The sequence below is a fragment of the Corylus avellana genome, chromosome 11 (genome assembly GCF_965113065.1).
Source record: "Corylus avellana chromosome 11, dhCorAvel1.hap1.2, whole genome shotgun sequence".
Taxonomy (NCBI): Eukaryota; Viridiplantae; Streptophyta; class Magnoliopsida; order Fagales; family Betulaceae; genus Corylus; species Corylus avellana.
Genome location: NC_142500.1, coordinates 17,209,356 through 17,230,593, shown reverse-complemented (window position 1 = coordinate 17,230,593; position 21,238 = coordinate 17,209,356). Strand labels below are relative to the sequence as shown.

The 21,238-nt window shown below is 35.3% G+C and overlaps 3 protein-coding genes across 3 annotated transcripts; all 3 read left to right on the top strand.

Annotated features, from left to right (window-relative positions):
* Positions 1-1,979: 1,979 nt before the first annotated feature.
* LOC132166763 (uncharacterized) lies at positions 1,980-6,647 on the top strand. Its single transcript, XM_059577643.2, has 3 exons — positions 1,980-2,823; positions 5,190-5,300; positions 6,003-6,647. The coding sequence occupies exons 1-3, from the start codon at positions 2,203-2,205 to the stop codon at positions 6,156-6,158; spliced, it is 888 nt and encodes a 295-aa protein (XP_059433626.1). The 5' UTR covers positions 1,980-2,202; the 3' UTR covers positions 6,159-6,647.
* A 733-nt stretch (positions 6,648-7,380) lies between these two features.
* Positions 7,381-14,568, top strand: LOC132166431 (ATP synthase subunit B). The gene is made up of 14 exons (XM_059577241.2): positions 7,381-7,531; positions 7,701-7,766; positions 7,842-7,920; positions 8,560-8,705; positions 9,080-9,181; positions 9,616-9,687; positions 9,785-9,888; positions 9,984-10,065; positions 11,555-11,647; positions 12,231-12,295; positions 12,682-12,694; positions 12,788-12,868; positions 14,046-14,154; positions 14,243-14,568. Exons 1-14 carry the CDS (start codon positions 7,409-7,411, stop codon positions 14,338-14,340), a joined length of 1,233 nt encoding a protein of 410 aa, XP_059433224.2. The 5' UTR covers positions 7,381-7,408; the 3' UTR covers positions 14,341-14,568.
* Positions 14,569-17,158: 2,590 nt separating this feature from the next.
* LOC132166445 (EPIDERMAL PATTERNING FACTOR-like protein) lies at positions 17,159-18,285 on the top strand. Its single transcript, XM_059577261.2, has 2 exons — positions 17,159-17,413; positions 17,512-18,285. The coding sequence occupies exons 1-2, from the start codon at positions 17,288-17,290 to the stop codon at positions 17,752-17,754; spliced, it is 369 nt and encodes a 122-aa protein (XP_059433244.2). The 5' UTR covers positions 17,159-17,287; the 3' UTR covers positions 17,755-18,285.
* Positions 18,286-21,238: the final 2,953 nt, after the last annotated feature.

Genomic DNA, 21,238 nt, shown 5'->3' with positions numbered 1-21,238 from the left:
TTGTGGTGTTGATATGCAAGAGGAAAACAATTGTAACATTACTATGAAGGATCACATAAAATAGAGAAAAGATTGAGTGATTAAAGGAGAGAGGATACGATAAATGGTTAAGCCTTTGTTAAATGTTGAACCATGTATTGATGGGAAAATAAGGTATATTGTTCATGGTTGGGTGAGCTTTCCATATATGAAGCTTTGTGTAAGGTTTTGTTTTCTAGATATTTCCTACTATCATGAAATATCTAGGAACAATATGGGTGAGATGAGAAATTTCCTTATCTCCCTCTCCTTGTTTATATTGGATCAATCCTCTTTTTATGGTTGGAAAGCATTCATCCAGCAGTAGAGAAAGATAAGAGGAAGAGAATGAGTTTCCATGGATTATCCTAAGGAGCAAGATAGCAATGTGAAAGAAAAGAAGAGAAAAAATTGATGCAAGATCACTTCTTTTACCTTAGGCAGTGGGTTATCAAATGGGTAGGTGAGAAATAAGACTTTAATTTGCTCTTGAATTTCTCATGCATATATGGTTTTTGCTTCTCAAATGTACAAGTTGCTGGAAAAGAGATTTAGACTATTTATGTGTATTAATGGTTGAAATTACCTGAGAGGGTGACTTGTTAAGGCTCAATAAACTTAGTTGAGGTTTAACTATTCAGCTTATTGCATACAAACTCCATGTTAGATCCCCTTTGACCCATTCAATATGTCAAGCACGCAATGTATGGTCATTGTAATACCCCATTCTAAACTAGGATAAAGAACATAAAGGACAATGGTTAAGGTGGAAATTAGGAAAATGAGTTAGTTAGTGAAATCTATTTAGGATCGTTCTAATAGTGGAAAAATATCATTCGAACGATATGCCATGTGGGGAGCCACATGGATTGTAGAGGAAAAGCTATTGTTCAAACGATATAAAGTAACTGTTCAAACGATATGGCACGAAGCCAAGTAAAATAAATTGAAAAAAACCATCATTCAAACAACATGAGTATCATTCTAACGATGATAGATTGCATGCAATTTAGATAAGTTTAAAATTCTTCCACCATTGAGGAAGATCACAACAAGCTAAATATGAGCATTAGAGTTGCAGAAGCTACCCAAAGGAGACTTATTCTAGACATCGTAACAAACACTAGCGACTATTTGGTTGTTTAGAGCCACCAAAGAGAGAGAGAGAGAGAGAGAGAGAGAGATAGAGAGTAAAGGGAGAAGAGATGAAGAGGGAAGGAAAGGGCTTTCTTTGAGATTTTAGAGTCAATAAGAGATATTCTCTTGCCCATGGCTCAGTTATTTTGTCGATAAATTACTGCCTTTATATTTTTGGGTAGTGTGGTTAACACTTAACATATTTGTGTGTGTGTGTTGAAATGGGTAAATATGAAAGTTTTTTTTTTTTTTTTTTTTAAATAATAATAATAAAAAACCCTATCTTTTTAGTAGGAAATGTTCTACTCGAACTAGAAGGGACCAAAGTCAAGCCTTGAGGAGTTTTTGGTGAAAGAAAAATGGTAGAGATGAAAAAATTGGGAGCTTTATGCATAGATTTATAAAAGATCTCACATTTAAGCCTTAAACAATGTTAAACCATAAGAAATAGTGAGCCTTTTGGAGTTTTAGAGCCTCTAGAGGTCCTGTAGGAAAATTTTCAAAGGTAGGAGACAACCCACAAAAATCGAGAGGAATTTGTGTAGGACTTTTACTATAAATGTGAGTAAACTTACTTGAAACTGCCTACTATGATTTTCAAGCATACGAGTATTGGAGTATTGGCACTAGATTGGCCAACATAGTATGAGATAAATTTAAGTACCCAAAAATCGATCCATTTGAACTTTGCCCATAAAATCTTATATTCATTTTAAATGAAATGGAGTGAACCCATATCCATTCCCATCACTCCATCAGCATACGGGTAGCTAGGTAGGCCAACGTCTATTTATTCACAACTGTTTTGCTTTGCCCCCTTCTTTTTGGCCTTTTGGGTGAGATCGCTTTCAAGCGTTAAACTGAGCTGAGTAAAACCAACGTGCCCGGATAGAGCCCCGCGCGCGAAGCCGCAAGCCATCGAATCCATCGCCAGAGCCCCTTTCTCTGTGCAGCTCCTCCAAACCCTGGCCATGTCCTCCCGCCCTCCAAATCCACAACAGCACTGACCCTCTGAAACTCCCGCTCATAGCCACAGTCCCAGCAAAAATGCCACTCGCACTCCAAAACCTCGTCACGAACTCATCCTCTCGTTTCACCCTTTACTTCCCTCCCAAAACCCCTACTTGCTCTCGCCATCTCACAACCCCCCTGCATTCCCAGAAGTCAACCCACAAACCCCTACGCCTATACACTCTCACTTCCTCCAAGACCCACCACCGAACTCGTCTCCGAGCTTACGAATCCGACACTACCTTACACAGAAACGACATCGTCGGGGGAGGTTTCGATTTCGATTCGTTTCTTTCGATTGCCGAGTTGCTCTGTCTCGTTTCGTCGGCGGTGGCCGTTTCGGTCGGTGTCGCGGCGAGTCTGGGCTGGAAGAAGGCGGTTCTGGTGGAAATGGGGAACAGGGTTTCGGTGTGGGGGGTCGTACTGTTGGCCGGTGGGGTTGTAATTGGCGCGTGGATTCGGAGGCGGCAGTGGAGGCGCGTGTGCCGGGAGACGGTGAAGGGTGGGGTGGAGGTGAACCTGCTGGAGAGGGTTGAGAAATTGGAGGAGGACCTGCGGAGCTCCGCGACGATCATTCGGGTCATGTCGAGGCAGCTTGAGAAGTTGGGGATAAGGTTTCGGGTCACGCGCAAGGCTCTCAAGGATCCCATTGCTGAGGTAATTGAAGCATGATGATTCATGGGTTGCTCTTAGTTTCGTTAAATTTTCTTTTAACTTATTGAAAATTGTTTCAATTTTCATGCAACTAGGCAAGAGAAAAATTTCCGCTTGATGATGGGATTGAATGCTTCTTTGCTAGCCTGCTAGGAACCATGTGATTCAATAGAATCATATGATCAAATGGAAATATGTCCAAGTTGGGAAGATGCTGAGAAAATTTAAAAATTTAAACTTGGGGAGTAACAAGTGTAAGCTAGAGATTAAAAAAAGAAACAATAGAAGAAAAAACGAATCTATGTTTGAGGACCTTCATTCACCTCGAGTTTGACTAGTGGAGTATTATAGGAGAAGATGTATATAAAATCCAGTTTGGAATTGCACTTTTCAAGATAAGGAACTATTGTGATGGATTTCTTGATAAGGGTGTTTTGTGTCGTTGGTTTGTTTATTTATCAAGTTATAAATTGTGCTGCTTTTGTTAGTAGAGTCTGGCTATGCCCTAACTATAAGCTGTTTAACACTCTATATGTGCTCAGTCGTACAATGATTGCTTAATTGTCTATATGACAACCTTGCTCCAGTATTTGGATAGGGAATGGCTTTTAAAACTCAGACCAAACACATTGTTGTTGGATCTAATTGTTTACATATGGAACCATACACAGTTGTGAACGTTTTTACCCATTAATTCCAACAATTAGTATAGTTAAATTTGTATCAAGCTGGCACATACAAGTCAGTGGGTTCAAGTCTTGATTGTATACGTCCCTTCTAAACCCCTTGCTTTTAGAGGACCACACTAGGTAGTAATCTTTTATGACTAATGCCAAAGTCTTTAAATTGCATAATTGTGCCTGGTGGTTTGTAATCTTAAACCATTCTGTGGTCAAAATGGAAGCTTAGTTCTTGAATCACATTCAGCGCAACTTTGCCTTGCTTCTGTGCTTAGGCAAGAACACTCAATGCATATTATAATGCACTTAAACTTCAAAAAATATGATCATTCTGCTCCTTAGTATCAGCATGTTACTTTTGTCAATGCATATGTGGATTTCAGTTATGGATCGATGCATTATCTATGATTTTGCCTACCCTTGTTCTAAGTTCTATTTCTGGACATGGTTTGTAGCTCTAAGTCTGTTTTGATCCTTTTCTATCTAATCCTTTTGAAGATTGTAGAGCTAAGTAGCGGGTGGAAATTGAGTCCAAACATAGGAATATGTTAGCTCCAACATTATTTTGGTACTGAAGAAGGCAATAATTATATATGCAAACTTGCAGAATTATGCTTGCAAACTACTTATCAAAAAAAAAAAAAGAATTATGTTTGCAAGCATAGGAGATCTAATAAGTTGTCTTATGTGATTCATATTCAAGGTAAGCTGCCTTTGTGTATGCTAGGTTTTAGTATCTTGGTTTTTGGAGAGACGATGTAGAGGGGTAGATGTGTGATTGAATTGTGTATGTCTATTTTGGACTCTAGGAATTTCAAAATAAGATGATACTTGGAATAAGATGGACTTTTAAGTAAAAGGTAATGGCATATGAGTGCACATGAGATAATTAGAGGGGAGAGTATTATATGTTGACAATAGGACTATCACTCGTTGGCTTGTGTGGTTATATCCACTTTGGGCATTTTCATTGACATTGCTCTCCTGATCAGACTAGTGGCGTAGCTTAATAAAATTACTAGTAAAATCACACGTGCATTCTCAGTGAAGGATTGACCACCAAGAAATAACAGATTCATGAAATTAGGGTCATAGAGAGGATATTAAGGTAATGAGTGTAGAAGGATGAAAGAATAATATTAGATGAGACTTGAAGTGGTGTTTGTTCCGGAGCTACCACTTGTTTGGAACTTTGGGCACTAGAATGTGTGTTTGCTGTCAACGGTGTTAAACAACAAAATTGGCATGGCTTATTCTAGTGGGTGTCTCTACATCTTGGAAGCACTGGTGGTAGCTCCAAATAGTGATCAAATACTAGATCATTGATTTGGATGGTTTTGGTGTATTGAAAGGCGACAGTACTGAGCCTAGGAGGATGTGTGAATTTTGTGAGTTGATGTTTAAACATTGGTGGAGTTTGAGAAGACAGATAACCTCCTAGCCTTTTGTATAAGGCCTGGCTCTTTTCTATAGGTTCATTTGGTTAGTATCCCTTCTTCTAACCTAGATAATTGGTGTAAGGAACGGTCGATAATGATAAAAGTATTGTATATCACCTTGTTTGTTGGTAACTAGTTTAACTAATTCAATTTTCCAGATTCTCATTTGTTCTAACTTCTAACTTGACTCAACTCCTATGCCTTAATCTCAACTCAACTCATCCTAACCGTATGTTTAAAAATCTTAAAGACTGCAGCTTTGGCTCGAAAGAATTCAGAGGCCACTCGAGCATTAGCAGTGCAAGAAGACATTCTGGAAAAGGAGCTTGGTGAAATTCAAAAGATGCTGCTGGCAATGCAGGTACATATAAAAATATGTATACTAACTCTGAGGACTATGATATTTGTTTACTAGTTTAGTGAGTTATGTGAAGTTGACTATTAGATATCTGGGTTAGTAGAATAGTAAATGGACTGCTGGTATTATTTTCTGCAAGATTTGATCTCTAGATTGGAGGATTATCTCCGTATTTAATTTAACTTTCCTTTCTTTTTTCTTTCTTTCTCTGCACAAAGTACTTTTATCTCTGTTTGTAAGTTTATTCCTCTGATTTCTTGATGTATTTATTTTGTTATTTGGGATTGCGTATCAATACAATTGATGGTGAGAACTATGTATTGGGGCCATAACATGTATAATTATTATTATTGTTATTATTTTCGATGAATTAAATTTTCATTCCACATAAAGAATACAAAGTAAGTCTCTCCAGTTTTTTCAACCCCAAACCACCCTCACTCTTTGGAACACTAAGAAGGTCCCAAGCAACCGTAGCTTTTGCTGAGCAAAGCTCACTCCCAGTCCACAAAAATCTATAGAATTTTCTCTCAATAGCTAGGATCACCTTCTTAGGTAAAATAAAAATGTTGGACCAGAAACTTGAATGCTATAAAGCACTGAAGTCAAGAGTTGTAACATAACATGTATTATTTCTTGAACATAATTTTTAGGTGCTAAAATGCTTTCAATCTGACTTTAGTTTCTTGATTGTGTTATCTGTAGGAGCAGCAGCAAAAACAGCTTGAGCTGATTCTTGCCATTAGCAAGAGTGGGAAGCTATGGGAAAGCAAACGGGAGCAAAATCGAGAACAAGATACAACTGAGACAAGCAATTCAGTTGAAGAGGGGTTAAAACAGAAGCAAACCCACCAAATTTAAGCTTCGTTACAAGCAAGGAAGACAACTTATCATTATAAAGCAACAAATTCTGAAAGAATTTTTTAATGTTGTTCTTGCAACACGGGATCAAATTACTGCGCCTATTTTCGTCTGAAGCAGTTTGACTTGCTGGGTACCCGCATAGCTATGTCATGGGGGACATTGCATTTTCAGCCAGGGAAATTTTCCTGGTCTTTTTACTCACCATTTTGGAGCTTGAGGGAGAGACCACAGAGAAAGAATAAAATGGAGGTGTACTTCTTGTTAACGTATAGCATTGTTTTGTACCAATGAGATACAGGTCCTGCTCGCTCTTGAATCTGTTGTTGGGTGATTGATTGTATTCATTTTCATTTGTATGTAGCGGCCAATGTTTGATTTCCTTGCCATCATACTGTGAACTCAATCACTCCATTTCTTGTAAGCTGCCTTTGCTATCAGTTATTTAGTTGGTCGGAATGCAAGAAAAAAATTCTCACAATTTTTTTTTTTTAAGTTTCTCTCAAGAAGGTGTAGTGTCTCATTGTCCAAATGCCTTAGGTTTTTTTAACAATTGGGGCAGCTCACATAAGGGAGTTGTGAGGCCCACCCATTCCGAACAGTTTGGGGTGCGGGCTGCAGCTTCCCTCTTTGTGGGCTCGGCTATTTGAATTGTAGTACAAGTCGGGCATGCTAATTGTGGCTCAAATTAGAGTGCAATTTGGTCACGTCAATTGTAAGGTAGGGGATCACGATCCAAAACTAATAGTCCATTGCCCCTTTAAAGTAAGATTGACCTATAGTTTAGGTGCAATGCGGTATATTACACTTTCATTCTACTAAGTTGATGAGACATTGTCTATCAGTTTTTGAATTAGCTATTGTTAATATATATATATATATATATATATATACATCAATGGCTGATTGGCACTACTGTATCGGAATGTGTATTTAACGTTTCTCATAATCTAATTCTAGTCCCATAAAAAATATAGCAGAAAAAAATTAATGTTATTTGCCTATGCGAGTGAAAGTTGAACATGTCTACTCATTTTTATCAAATCAGATGGAGCCAAATGTAAACACTAGGCCAACATACCCTCATTTATTGATGTGGTAGTAATAATTACTTTTAAAACCAATTTTCATAATTCAATAGTAATTTTCTCATGGAATATGCACTTGATTGATAAAACGGCGTCGTCTCTTGTAGTTGGCTATGTCTATTAATGGAGAGAGGGAGAGAGGCAGAGTATCAGTGAGCAAAAATGGAGGAACTTAAAAAGCTAGAGCAAGTACAGAGGACGCTAGAGTTCATGGAGTCTCGTGGCATAGCGACCTCATCCGATCGCGACTCTAATCGCTTCCTCACAAATCTCATCGCCCTCTTGGTAATAATCTCTGCCATACTCCTACCAAATTCACGTTTTATCTACGCAATTTTTTTTTTTCTTTTTTTTTTTCCCAAATTCGTTTTGGGGAAACAATTTTGAACCAATCATAAGTCATATATTTCCTCTGCTGATATGGTTTTATTCTTTGAAAAATAATACGCTAAAGATACAACCGTGTGGAGAGCTGGGCTTGGAAAAGAAGTGCAGTTTGGTCTCAGAACTCATGCCAAAGGTGAGTGATTTTCCACATTTCACCATCATTAGGGTGCAATGGCTAATGCTTATGATGTTAATTTCTTTTTTGTAGATTTCAGCTGCGTTTCTTGAGGAAGCGTCGCTCTGGCTTAGTCGGGAAGGCACAAAAGAAGTGGAAGACAAGCATAATGGTTGTTGTATGCTAGCCATGATCAATTTACTTCTTCTTACATATTGTTAGTATATTAATTAAATAATTAAAATGACCATTTCTTAAGGATAATCCGTGATTTAACGTAGTATGAAGCAGAGCCCTATTAACGTTTACCCCCTATTTTCAGTTAAAATATTTCGCATATTAACTAGTCCCACATGTAAGGGAAATGTTAGAATATTAATTAATGATTAAATTTATTATTTTTTTCGAGATTTAACTTTTGAGATAAGTAGTGATTTAGCCGGTTTTTTATGATGCGGATATCCTTTGTTTGAATGCTTTATTACTTGCCATGTGCATATGTTGCGTTGGAGGAAATAGGAAAAAACGTTATTCTATGTGGGCTAGCTTTATCCCTTCTTTTGGTTCTTAGAAGAAAATGAAGGGAAGGGAAAATTAATGCCATTTCCAAGCACAAATATGCCATCAAAAATGTGAGATTGTTTATCCTTGGAATATTGGCTTAGATGTTCAAATGATAATGATAAATTTTAATGTTTTATATATATCATTTTGCCTATTTCTTGTTTCCCAAAAGATTGTATATCTTTGTGACAAGGCTTCACAAAAATTCTTAGCAGTATTTTAGCTAAGATTTGCAATGTCTTTGTAGGCTGTTGTCGAAATTTTGTTGATAATCCTTTGCAGCATGATTGTGAAAATGAGGAGGATCCCGGTTTGTTACAAACTAATTTTGAAGACATGGCTCTGGTTGGGCTGGATGCAATGCAACGAGCAAATTCTACTCTTGAGGATTTTGTAAGTACTTGTATTTTACTTCGTATAGGGCTAAAGTAGTAGTTTACAGTTGAAGTTTCCTTGGTGATCAGTTGGGAAAATGAGCAGATACTTGTATACTAATCCTTAGCTGCATTGTGTGTTGGAGTATTGGAGAAACATACTTGATTTCTTCTTCGAATATTTTTTTTATTGTTGAATCAACTATCACAGGTGGAACCCTTGTCTTTGTTTGTTGGTTATTTGGACTTCATAGAAAATATTGTTCTTATAATCTTTATCGTCCGTATTTCTTTGTTGTTATCAGCAATGTAGAATTAAATGCTAAATCTCATGGTTTTAAATTCAGTGTCTTGCTTCATTTATTTATAAGATAATGCATTTCGATTTAGCAGTGCAGATCCTATTTTATGTTCCATGGAATGGACGTAAACAGGCCGCAATCATTATTCAAATATTTACCTGTGCTTTCATTCACAGAAAGTTTTATTTATCAGGTAAAAATATGGAAGAAATATTATGTTCAGTTATCTTTTTTATTGAAGTGGAGAACATTCATTAAATTTTTGATTACCTCTGTTAAACTGGTAAATGGGACATCTTTTTTTTTATTTTTTATTTTTTTTTATAGATAGGTAAATGGGGCATCTAAAACAATATCTTCTATTGAAATACTTGCACTAGGAAACACAATTAGATTGCTCTTTTTCCAAGGGAATGAATCTTGTCCTCATGTGTTTCTTTATACACATGGCAATAGAAAAAAAAAAAAAAAAAGGGAGCTTGTAGAGTAATGAAATTATCTTAGGACATTGTTCAAGCACAGTTGAATTACAGAGTGATTTGCAGTCGTGATAAGTTAATCTTTAAGTTTCAGCTACCATATATTTGCTTTGTTTTGTCCTCAACATTCATGGTTTTATTGATGCAGCTGGATAGTTTGAATGAGAAGATGCTGCATCTACCAACCAGTGGAATCACTGTTTCAGAAAGAGGATCCAAGGTGATAGTACAAATGATTTTTTGGGACCTCACTACTAATGTCTTCTAACTTGCTAATCAACTTTTGCTTGGCCAATGTAATTTCATTTGAGACACAGGAAGGAAACCAGAGGTTGATTACTAAGTTCACAGATGCATTTAAAAGCAATCCATTTGTACAACTTGAGGGTCTACTTGAATGCCGTGATCTTTTGACAGAAAGGCACAAACTCTTGCTTCCTTTCTACATTATTATTTTTGAAAAAATTGAAGAAATTTATGTTTTGAGTTGAGCGTCCTTTTGCTTGATGGGTTTAGGATAAGAGAAGAATTTAGGTGTGGAGAAGAGTATTGGGCTTTAGAAAGAAAGCTCTGTTGTGCACTGATGAGCAAAGAGAAGGTATGTGTATCATCATCTCCTTTTTGCGTAAATTAGTATAATCATTGTGGATTATAGTTCTTCACACAGTATGTTGCTTTTGTGTTATCCTAATAATGTTTTTGGAAATTGACAGACATTTTAATTAGAATGAAATTTTCACGTTCTTTTAATTACTCGGGGTTAGTCATTTGCAAATAGAATAGACTGCTAGTTATTATTTGAATTTATGAAGTCCATCAGTTTTGTTGTTTAGCAAAACTAGTAAATTTATTATTATTACTTTTTTTATATCATACTTTTAGATTAAATAAGGTATAGATTACAAAACTCAAGGGGCTCTAGAGTTACAATCAATTTTTTTAAGTCTCTTCTAGATGTGAGGAAGTTTTTGAGAACGCTGACCTACATAGTAGATTATACCTTTGACCCTAAGAAAGCAGGCTCCATTGGCCAATTTAGTCTCCTTTTGAATACACTATTTCTAAAGTTTCAATCAAGTGTAAAATTTTAATTTCGAATTTTAACAGTAATTCAATTTATTGTTGAGCACCTACCGGACAAAAGAGATTTGTTTGAGGCACACAACAGTGAATAGCGGATTGCTATTCATATCAATTTTATCAAGTTGAACAAGATATGCCTGCTGTTCAAATCTATGTAGGAATGGTTTTAGAGAATGAAGAAATTTAGTCTCCTTTTGAATACACTATTTCTAAAGTTTCAATCAAGTGTAAAATTTTAATTTCGAATTTCAACAGTAATTCAATTTATTGTTGAGCACCTACAGGACAAAAGAGATTTGTTTGAGGCACACAACAGTGAATAGCGGATTTCTATTCATATCAATTTTATCAAGTTGAACAAGATATGCCTGCTGTTCAAATCTATGTCGGAATGGTTTTAGAGAATGAAGAAATTAAATTGGACAATATTTTGAGAACTTTGTTATTAGTGAATTGTGATCTTTCATGAAATAAAAGTTTTTTTAAGAGTATGAAATAAAAGAAATATGGTTTTAAGTATGTCTTTGCATTAGTGACATTGAGATCTGGTGCATTTAATGCAAGGGGCAATTGTATTTGAGTAAAGAGTCCATGTAAACTGCCTAGATCACAACTTGATGCAATTTGGAAGATGATTCCATCTTGCCTAATGTGGTGTCCATAGAGGGAAAGAAACGGTCATAGTTTTGAGGACCTTACTGAAATTAAAGGATTTATTCTATAAGACTCTGTTTCTCTGGGCTGCCTCAGATTGTAGTTTTTCGAATTTTCAAGCTTTTTTAGATCTCTTCTCTGCTACTTGCTAGGTTTCTCTATCTTGTGTACTTCATGCATACTTGGGTTGCGCTTTTGCACTTTTTAACGAATTTGCGATTCAGAGTATAATACTCCTAAATTTCTTAACTTAGGAATTCTTTCTGTACTTTAAAAGATTTATTTTGCAGTAGGGAATAGGCATGACCATATTATTCTTCTTAGATTTTGATTGAATTTTCGCTACTCAGATCTCTGTTGAAGATGTGTTGAGGGCAATACATCTAAAATCGTTTGATTATCGAGTTCTAAATCTTCTTCTATATCAGCTGAGAGGAGAAGAGGTAAACTTCTCTAGCTTGTTCATATACTTCTACCTTTGTTAAAATTTTTGAACTTAATTATACGTTTTCTCCTTCCTGAGATGTAAGTTTGAGAGCACGTTTTTTATCCTTCCATACCTACATTGAATAACGTAGCAACAATTTTATGTCAAGATATAATTACCGCTCTTGTCCTTAAATGTAAGTTCAGAGCAGGGTTTCTCTTCTTTTGTCTTTTCAGTTTTTTTTTCAGCCTTATATGGAATACAGTGGGAATGACATGATGTCAAGAACTAATAACCAAGTTTTCTCAGGTCTTGTGAAATCACAACCTGACTTCTTGTGTTCACAGTTGCTCAATTACTGGAATATTTGCCATAGTTCTTAAAGCAATATGGTTACTCTTCACTGTGCACCAATATTCTTACTAAAATTCTGAACTTAACAGCATGATATTATCCTGTAATAATGTAATTGTTATTGTCCAACATGGTGATGCAGTTAGTATACTTTTGATGTAATACGCCTTCCATTGTCCTTAAGTCCTTGGAGCAAGCATATTTAATTAGGTTAAAAATATGTTTCCTTTGAAGCTGTTGTGAAGGTTAATAATTTGCATATGGAGTTTCTCTGTGTCTCAGAATTCCTAGTGGAGGTATCTGATGATCTGTAAGTACTTCTCTTTTTGTGTCTTTCCATGCTTTGTTTTAATTCTACGTGGAAAGTTTTAGTGGTCAATAATTTACCATAAATTTTGTATAAACTCTTTCTCTATTCTAAATGATCTGCATTTCTGAGTCAAAGAACATTACACTGCTTGAGATTTGAGAACCTGTGCTTGGCTACATGCCTACATGTGGATCTGCACATGCTCTTTATCTATTAAGGTTGCTAAAGTGGTGCAGAGTACTCAAAATAATTGGCTGCTTTTAGGAAAATGCTAATTTATTATGTAATTAGTGTGATGACTAATGCTATTATTTTTCCATGTTGAAATTATTGTGGCAAGCGTGAAGCCAGTTTTACTCAATACAGAGTTGACACAAAATGTGTAGGTTTGACTATGAGGTTAGTTCATTATCGTTGTCATGGTTTCCAGCTAATATCTGTAGATTTTCATTTATCCAACTCTTTCTCAATACACTATTGCTTTCCATGCAGGATGATGTAATAGAGAATAGTTTCAATGTTTTGCGCATGTTTGTCAGAATATGTGGAGCTTCAAAGGCCCCAACTATGCTGGTGAGTATGCCAGGCTGCTCATCTAGGTTCTTTATTGCCACATAAAGCATCAATTGGTTGTCCATAAATAGCTTTGAATATATATATATTTTTTTCCAAATTACAACAAACCACTCAACATAAAAGGGCACAACAAACATAAATCGTTTTGAATGTACTTATCAAAAAAATAAATAAATTGTTTTGAATGTATTCCAAGCTAAAACTATATAGGGATTATTTATCAGTTATCAACTTTGATTTTTTATTTACAGTGTTTATTTTCGAAACAATACTAGGTTCTTTCGAGGTGATCAATATATTTGGATTTTCTTGGTTTTTGAGCAATAAAATACTAATGTCTGTTTCCTACTAAAAGATGAAATTATCATCTTGATTGCCTGGTGGCCTCATTTTCTTGGCTGATTTATAACCTGAATGTTTTAGTATCTTTATAATGTTGCACTAGTTATCTTCAAAGAGATATGGATTCTTAGATTACGTGTCTAGGAGGTGTCCAAACTTTTCGCTATAACACATCCATTGTGTTGTCCCCGTCTTTGTCTTTGTCTTTGTCTTTGTCTTTGTCTGTCTTTGTTTTTGTTTTTTGTTTTTGTTTTTGTTTTTGCTTCTTCTTTTTTTTTTTTTGGGTTTCAAAAGTAGATACAACTATCTGGGATCTTAGATAAAAATTAAAGTTCAATTTAAATCCAAATTAAAAAAAAAAAAAAAAAAAAAATCTGTTTCTTTTGTTTTCAGGCAAATCTAAATCTGCATGTCTTAATCAATTTGTGGCCATGGGCTTTAAAACAATTACCGGAAGTCAGTGATGTGCTTCAAAACAGAGCATTATTTGCCGAAAAGGGCGGCCATAGTTGCCATATTCTTATCTTTTCTTTTCTTTTTATAAGTAGAACTCAAGCATCCCTACAAGATTGAAGCCATGGCCCGATCCTCCATCCTTTGTTTATGGGACGAGGAGATGCCATTTGGTCTAAGTATCAAAAAAATATATCCATGACTCGTCGGAGCTGGCCTACGCAGTGATATATTAGATGCTTGGACTCAGCAGAGAACTTAGTTTTTCCCTTTACTTGTTGAAACCCGTTACTATCAGTCAAATAATTCAATGGAATGATTCCAGTAGGTTAATTCACTGGATCATTTTGGTAAACTTTCAATTTTTTTCTCTCCCCAGGCAAAATACATTGCTGAGGCTGAACAGAAGTACGAGAGTTTACTGAAAACCTTGGATCCCCAGCTATCTTTGAATTACCAGAAAAGATGTGAAGAAGCCACTAAAGAAGGTAATTTGCTACTCTAAAGGGCTTGATAAAATGATATCAAGCCTCTTTCTTCTCTCAACATGAATTCTCTTTTCTCAATTCTTTTTAGGTGGGAAGATATCTGGACATCGACTCGGAACATGGAGCATACCACCTGTGATCGTAGATGAGGAATTATATCGATCCAACTTCCCAAATTCTAAATGAACAGAGGCATCTGGATTAACATATAGTTGATGAAGTGGGTTGAAATCTCTGGACTTTTGCAATCTGATTCATGCAGCATGCTCTTAAAACCCTTCTGTGTCCACAAAGGTTTATTGATTTTATTTTTCTTATTTTTACTCTGATGTTAGACAGTCTTGTACTTGCGATTTGGGCATCGTTGTAGAAACTAACTTCACATAAATGACAGAATGAGCAGCAAGACTACAATGATTGCAAGAGACATAAATAATAATAACCACAGTAATAACTTAAAACATCATAACTTAAGCATAATAATCATCAAGCGTTTTGGTCCAAGACTAGTTATCGAGCCAAATATAAAATATTACGGGCCAAGTCTTAAAAGCTTCCAAATTAACGCGAGTCTAAACAATCCCAATACGATGGCAAATAAATGTTATCAAAAGTCGAATCACAATCCTGAATAACGTTAAAGATGGGTTCATAGTCAACAGGTGGACACCTCAACATGGTAGGGTTGCACTACAAATGATACACCAACAACATAAACTTTATGAAATCACCCTCTTTTCTCATCCTTTGAGTTATCAAGAAATTGGCCGGACCATGGTCCGACTCTTTAAATATCAGACTTGCCAAATACTTCAGAGTAAGTTTACGACTTAATAAGTAAAATACCCATAAAAAAAATGTCATTATAAAGTAAACTCAATTATTTCATAAAATATTTGACAAAATGGAAGTCTTGTCAAATGGGAAGCAAAGAATCATGCCCCACCCCACTCCATCATAATTGCAGCCAAGGTTTTGAATTTTGTCTAAAATTTGTTTGCAGTGCCAGTGGGCAACTGTCCCCAACACCATGAATGTATGGACAAAATGCATAAGGAATAGGACCTTCAGAAAAGGAATAAAATATATCCCATATACATGGGAGTCAATGAGTCAAGCCATGATTTAAATCCCCAAGAAACAAAAAAGAAAAAAACAGAGAAAATAAAAGCCAGGCATTAGCGTGTCGTCCCATTATTGGCTGAGTCTCAAGCACTCCTCCAGTGAAGTTTTTCTTGTTGGTTTTGTCGTCCACTTCAATCTTGGGTTGGCTGTCATCACATCACCACCGTTGAAACCCTCGATTAGTTGGGGTGTCAAGATTTGTACCATCTGATTCTCAGACGTAACCTCTCTCTCCATCAACCTCAGAAAGTACTGCACTAAAAATTTACAACCATTGCTCTCTCAGCCTCTCAGAATAGTATGCTTGTAAAAAGTGAAAAAGGAAAAAGTAAAACCTCAAACGGTGAAAATGGTACATACATGAGAGTTTTTTCTTCTCCTTTTTCCATTCCGGGTAAAAAAAAAAACCAAGAAGAAAAATGAAGAAGAAGGCCACGTTTATCACTTTTTACTGTCACCAGTACACTCTGAAATCTCATTTTCAATCTGTTGGCAGCTTTGACTAATTTGAGATACGTAAAAATCTCTGCAACAAATCAGGAAATACGGTAAAAGGTAAATAAAAACAAAGGAATGCAGTGGATACCCGTATGCTTGATTAGGTCTTCTGGCAGAGCTGTTTTTATTCATTAGCATTTACATTATTTATTTATTTATTTTTAGTCTGCTTCAACTGTGATTAATAATTAAGTTAAAAATTTTGGGTGTTTTTTTTTGGGTAATACATGAAAATAGTCATTGCTCATTACAAATGGTTTGTCTCATTTGACTGGCATCCCAAGAATAAGAAAGGAAAGATTATTTGAATATAGTTTTACTTTATTCTTCCATTTTTATATCCTAATAATCACCTTTAATATTTTCAAATATCTAACGGGATATATGAAGTTATATCACTTAAATTTTAGGGGTATTTAAATCAGATTAAACAAGTGACTTTTACAAGTTAGAACAATAATTTAGTAGACTATAAGTATGTTGTATTTCAATCCGTGCAATAGTGTTGCCTTGTTGCACTATATAAGAATATATCTGTGCTTTATTTGTTCAAATAGGTGTTCAAACAATTTGAATCGAATAAATTTATTGAAGGAATTCCCGTCCCAATCTTCACCTTTTAGACTTATCTTTTAACCAAAATAAAATGATAAGTGAACAATACTCACTAATAATAGTAAATACTATTCACTCACTAAATGAATAAAAAATAATATAAATTTTTTCTTATTTCCTATTCTTTAAAAAAGTTAAAAATATAAATATAAAGAAATATTTGAAAAAAAAAACATTTAAATAAAATAACGACAGTTAATAGTTAAAATAGAGAAAATATACATTTAGTTATTTTTAGTGAGGTTAATAAGAATGCTCTCAAAGTATATATATATATATATATATATATATATATATTGTTTTAATCTGTTTTAATCTGACATTTTTCATCCCTTTATGGGATTGAAAGCCAACTTGATTTCAAAGGGACTTTTCTGGCCACAATCATATGCTTGCTGTTGTAAATGTTGTCTCTCTCTCTCTCTCTTATTTATTAAACCAGTCGCAGTCAAACAGAAATGTTCTGAATTTCTGATCACTGAAAAAAAAGTGAGCCTGCCATATTAAATGCCCATTTTAACCACTCCCCCCAACTTTTTAATTTTTACCCACAATCTGATGAAACCCTACCACTTCCACCCTCTCTGATGTGGATTCTTCCATTTGGCCATTTATTTCTCTCTCTCTCTCTCGTGTATTGTTCCTTTCATTGCTCTGCTGCAATCTGCACCTCTCTGGCTCTCTCTCTCTCCCCCCCCCGCCCCGCCCCGCCCCTTCCTTCCTTCTCTCTATTCAACACCATAAAATAAATTAATTATTTAATTAATCCAAAATTTTTGTTTCACTCCATCTTCATCTGGTTGCTTCTGGTAGAAATATAGTCTTTTTTTTTTACTTAGTTTCTTGGTTAGTTTGGTTGGCATGGCATGACTTCATGGTGACATGATTTGCTTTCATGGCCATTATGAATTCAATTAATTCATTTCTTCTACTTCGTACAACTACATTAGTTATTGTGGTTCTCTATCTTATCTCCCAAGCCTCTTGCTCTAACCACCCTCCTCCAACTTCATCTCCTCTGGTAAGATTTCTTGGTGCTCTGTTTCTGTGATTTTCTGGGTCTCTGTTTTTTTTTTTTTTTCATTGCAATATAATGGATCGATGTGGGTGTTTTTGCAGGGCTTGTTATTTGAGGAGAAAATCCGAATCGGGTCGATCCCGCCGAGCTGCCATAACAAGTGCAACCAGTGCCACCCCTGCATGGCGGTGCAGGTGCCCACCATGCCAAGTCAGCCAGGTGCCAAGTCAGCTCAAACTGTTCCGGTGGAGGTTTTCGACCCATCACCTCGCGGTAACAAGTACTCCAATTACAAGCCGTTGGGTTGGAAATGCCGCTGCCAAGATCGCCTTTACAACCCCTAGAAGAACAGATAAAGCTTCATCGCATTAAATTTTACTGTTGGGTTTGTACTTTGTAAAATGTCATCGATCAATCCTCATCTTTTCCTGTTTTTTTTTTTTTTTTTTTTTTTTTTTTAATCTGTAATTTTGTGATTATTTTAAGCTTTAAATCTTGTTTAAGAGGACATGTCAATGGTGGTGCCAGCATTCATTGTATACTCTGAAATATTATACAATGTACAGAAATCGCAACAGACCTTCGATCCCCCTCAGAAAGAAAATTCCTTTTTTTTGTTTTTTTAATTTTATTAATGGGTTTTTTTTTGTGATGAATCTCCTTCCCTTATCTTCTTGGGATTTTCATGGCCCATCACCACTGTCAGTGTCTCCTCATATCTTCTGCATGCTGTAGCAATCTGCATCAGATTGTCAAAAATGCCTCAGCATTTGAACTGCTGACGACTGACGCAGAACAGTTTCTGGTTAATTTCTTTTTCTTTTTCTTTTTATCAGTTTTTTTGGCTGATGATGCTGATTCCAGACAACATGTTTAATTAAATAAATGCATGCTTTCCTTAATAACACCCAGCACTTACATAGTACTTTTGGAGGCGCAGATCCAGTTTGAACTGTGTGTTCTTGTTCCCTAAAAATGGTAGGCTTTTGGAGAGGCTTTTTGTCTAGGCAGATTCCAACCTCTAAATTATTACGTCTGTGTTACCAATCCTAAGATTGTTTTAACAGTATATTATTGGAATAGAGTCTTCTGTGTGGTTGTTTTGTGCAACTCACTCGGAGTTTGGCACATCAACATTAAAAGAAAATTGTAAAAAGAACATGTGAGCAAAACATTGGATTGTTTCTCTCAAACACCACACGCATTCGTTGCCGCTACCGCTCACTCCACCGATGCCGCTTCACACCACCTCCGGTGGAGAGAGAGGGAAAGAGACCCCACCACTGGGAGTGGCCACGGGAGAGAGATCCGGTCACTAGGGGTGGATAGCGACCCACCCCCAAGCCGCTAGGGGTGGATCGCGGCCGCCATTCCCCAGCCACAGGCTGCCCATTCCCTTGCATCCTTCTAATTTTTTATTTTTTTTAATGAGTGAAGATGAATTATTCTAGTATTCTGTTCTCATTTTAACTTTGTATAATAAGTTAATGTGACAGTTGCTGAATAGTGTGCACAAAACTCTTTTATGCATGGACCATACTGAAGTTATTCTCTTATTGGAAAGAGAATAATTTCGATACGGCCTAATGAAAATGAGGTGTTTTGCATTCTCCAATAAGAAGTAGACACATCAATTTGAAACTATAAAAAATAATGTAATCTTTCACATCGAATAATTTTTCTTTTCTTAACAAAATATTTCATAGGCAAAGAGCCAATATCTTGAAAACTTAGGTGTCGAGAGTTGGAAATGGGTGACCAGCGTTAAATTAGAACGAATTGAAAAGCTAATAGTATTGATTTGAATTAAAGATACTGTGTTTTCATTTCTACTGTATTTAGTATTTTTATTTGATGTGTCAAATTTTGCTTGAAGTCTGTAAAATAAGTTTTACACATCCCGATAAAGGGGCTCATAGCTGAAAGCCGTGTTGCTTTTCTGTCTCATTAAAAAGAAAAAAAAAAAAAAATTGTGATTAGCTTACTTGTATAGAAGTTGAATTTAAATGTAATAAAATAAAATTTATTTCTATTTCACTTGAAATTGAAAGATGGGAAGAAATTGGATTTTCTGCTCTATTAGAATAGGAAAGAGATGATCCAATTATATGTTTAATTATGAATTTTGGTTGGTTCAATTGTAATAAATGGTTTCCACCTATAAATTTTTATTTTTTAAAAAAGAATTGAAGTTTACTCTCTATAAAAATAATCTTTGACTCTTTCAATCATGCCGAGACAACCAAGAGTTGTGCAGTAAACTGTCGGTGAGGCAAAATGTCGCTTTTATCGACAGTCTCCAAAATAACTTTATTGGGATAATTCCTTGGTTCTAATATGGACACCACTAAGGCAGGGGTAAAATGCACGTTTAGTCCACTTTTATTTGAGGTTTTGATAAATAGTTGCTTTTTAATTTTGAAAAGTAATTAATAACTCTTTAGGATAAGTAAACTAAATAAATAAATTGTTTCAACCATTAGAAAAATTGATAGAATTTGTACAATATTGTAGCGTGTTAGTTACAGTAAGAATAATGTATATATAATAGGACAGTCATTCCACCTTTCTGATCACATCTCTAAGCAAACAAAGCATGTATTACTTGAAATAAAGGTAGCTCATTTTTGCCATTGAGGACTCGCAAATGCACTAGATCGGTTGGTCCACAAGGGTCCTTTTGTTAGAGTGCTAGCTTGACAACCCTTGCGTTAAATAAACAAATTATTTGATTTTTTTAAAAATAATTTTAGTATTTTTTTTTTTTTATATTGTAAGTGACACATGTAACGTTATGATTTGTATTGATGTGAGTTATGTGACATATTAATAGATTTTGTAAACAATGGTAGGAACTAATTTTGTATTTGAGAAGAGAAGAGGCTTTCCAAACACATTCACCATACAACCAAGCCCAACCAAACAACATTTTTGGACCCGTTCCCATTTTCTACTCCTCTTCTTCTCTATAGCTCAATAGAAAACGAAAAAGGCCCACCTTAACCCAAACAACATTTTTAGATCCATCCCCATTTTCCATTCCTCTTCTTCTCTAACTCAATGGCATCAGAAAAGGCCCACCATGACCCTCAAATTGTATTCATATTTTCACAACCGAAAAAAGAAAATGATGAAATTAGTAAGAAATTTTATTACAATTTGATTTCATTACAATTGTTCCGGAGGGATGCACAATAGTTTGGGGACAATGTCTCAATTTAAGAGTGGATAGATTAATCGTTTATCAACTGACCGCCACCGAATCGACCGACAATCGACTTCCAGTGATCGGTAGGCAGAATAAAAATATTGTTTTGACATCGATTCGGTTCGGTAGGTGGTATACTTTTTGAAAAAAAAAAAAAAAATTTTTTTTTTATTATTTGTTAACTGACAATTAACCGACTTAGGCAATTTTTCAAGTAAATTTTGAATTTTATGTGGTAACTTTCTGTATTATTTTTGTCCAGCTAATTTGTAGTTGTCAGTTAACTACCTATTAATCGACTAACCGATTAACCGAAAAAGTCGAAACTAATCATTATCGGTATAACTGACTTTTACGAATCGGTAGGCGAAAATGCCCCTATTGACACCGACCGAACCAATACCCATCCTGTGTCTCATGAAGCAAATGTTATTAGTTTGAATCTCTCTACCCTTTTCTTTCCCATTGTGTGAACATATAACAAAAAAAATTGCACTCTACTAAATATTGGAAAACATATTTAGAGCTTTATTAGATTATTACACCCAAACTAATGAATGAATACTAATAGTTATTTTATTTTATAGGGTAAATATCTTATAAATCTATACTCAACTCGC

Coding starts and splice junctions, on each gene's coding strand:
- LOC132166763 (XM_059577643.2), top strand. CDS start 2,203: ATGCCACTCGCACTCCAAAACCTCGTCACGAACTCATCCTCTCGTTTC. Junction 2,824..5,189: donor TCAAGGATCCCATTGCTGAG/GTAATTGAAGCA, acceptor AAAATCTTAAAG/ACTGCAGCTTTGGCTCGAAA. Junction 5,301..6,002: donor AGATGCTGCTGGCAATGCAG/GTACATATAAAA, acceptor TGTTATCTGTAG/GAGCAGCAGCAAAAACAGCT.
- LOC132166431 (XM_059577241.2), top strand. CDS start 7,409: ATGGAGGAACTTAAAAAGCTAGAGCAAGTACAGAGGACGCTAGAGTTC. Junction 9,688..9,784: donor TTTCAGAAAGAGGATCCAAG/GTGATAGTACAA, acceptor TTTGAGACACAG/GAAGGAAACCAGAGGTTGAT. Junction 11,648..12,230: donor ATCAGCTGAGAGGAGAAGAG/GTAAACTTCTCT, acceptor GCTGTTGTGAAG/GTTAATAATTTGCATATGGA.
- LOC132166445 (XM_059577261.2), top strand. CDS start 17,288: ATGGCCATTATGAATTCAATTAATTCATTTCTTCTACTTCGTACAACT. Junction 17,414..17,511: donor CTCCAACTTCATCTCCTCTG/GTAAGATTTCTT, acceptor GTGTTTTTGCAG/GGCTTGTTATTTGAGGAGAA.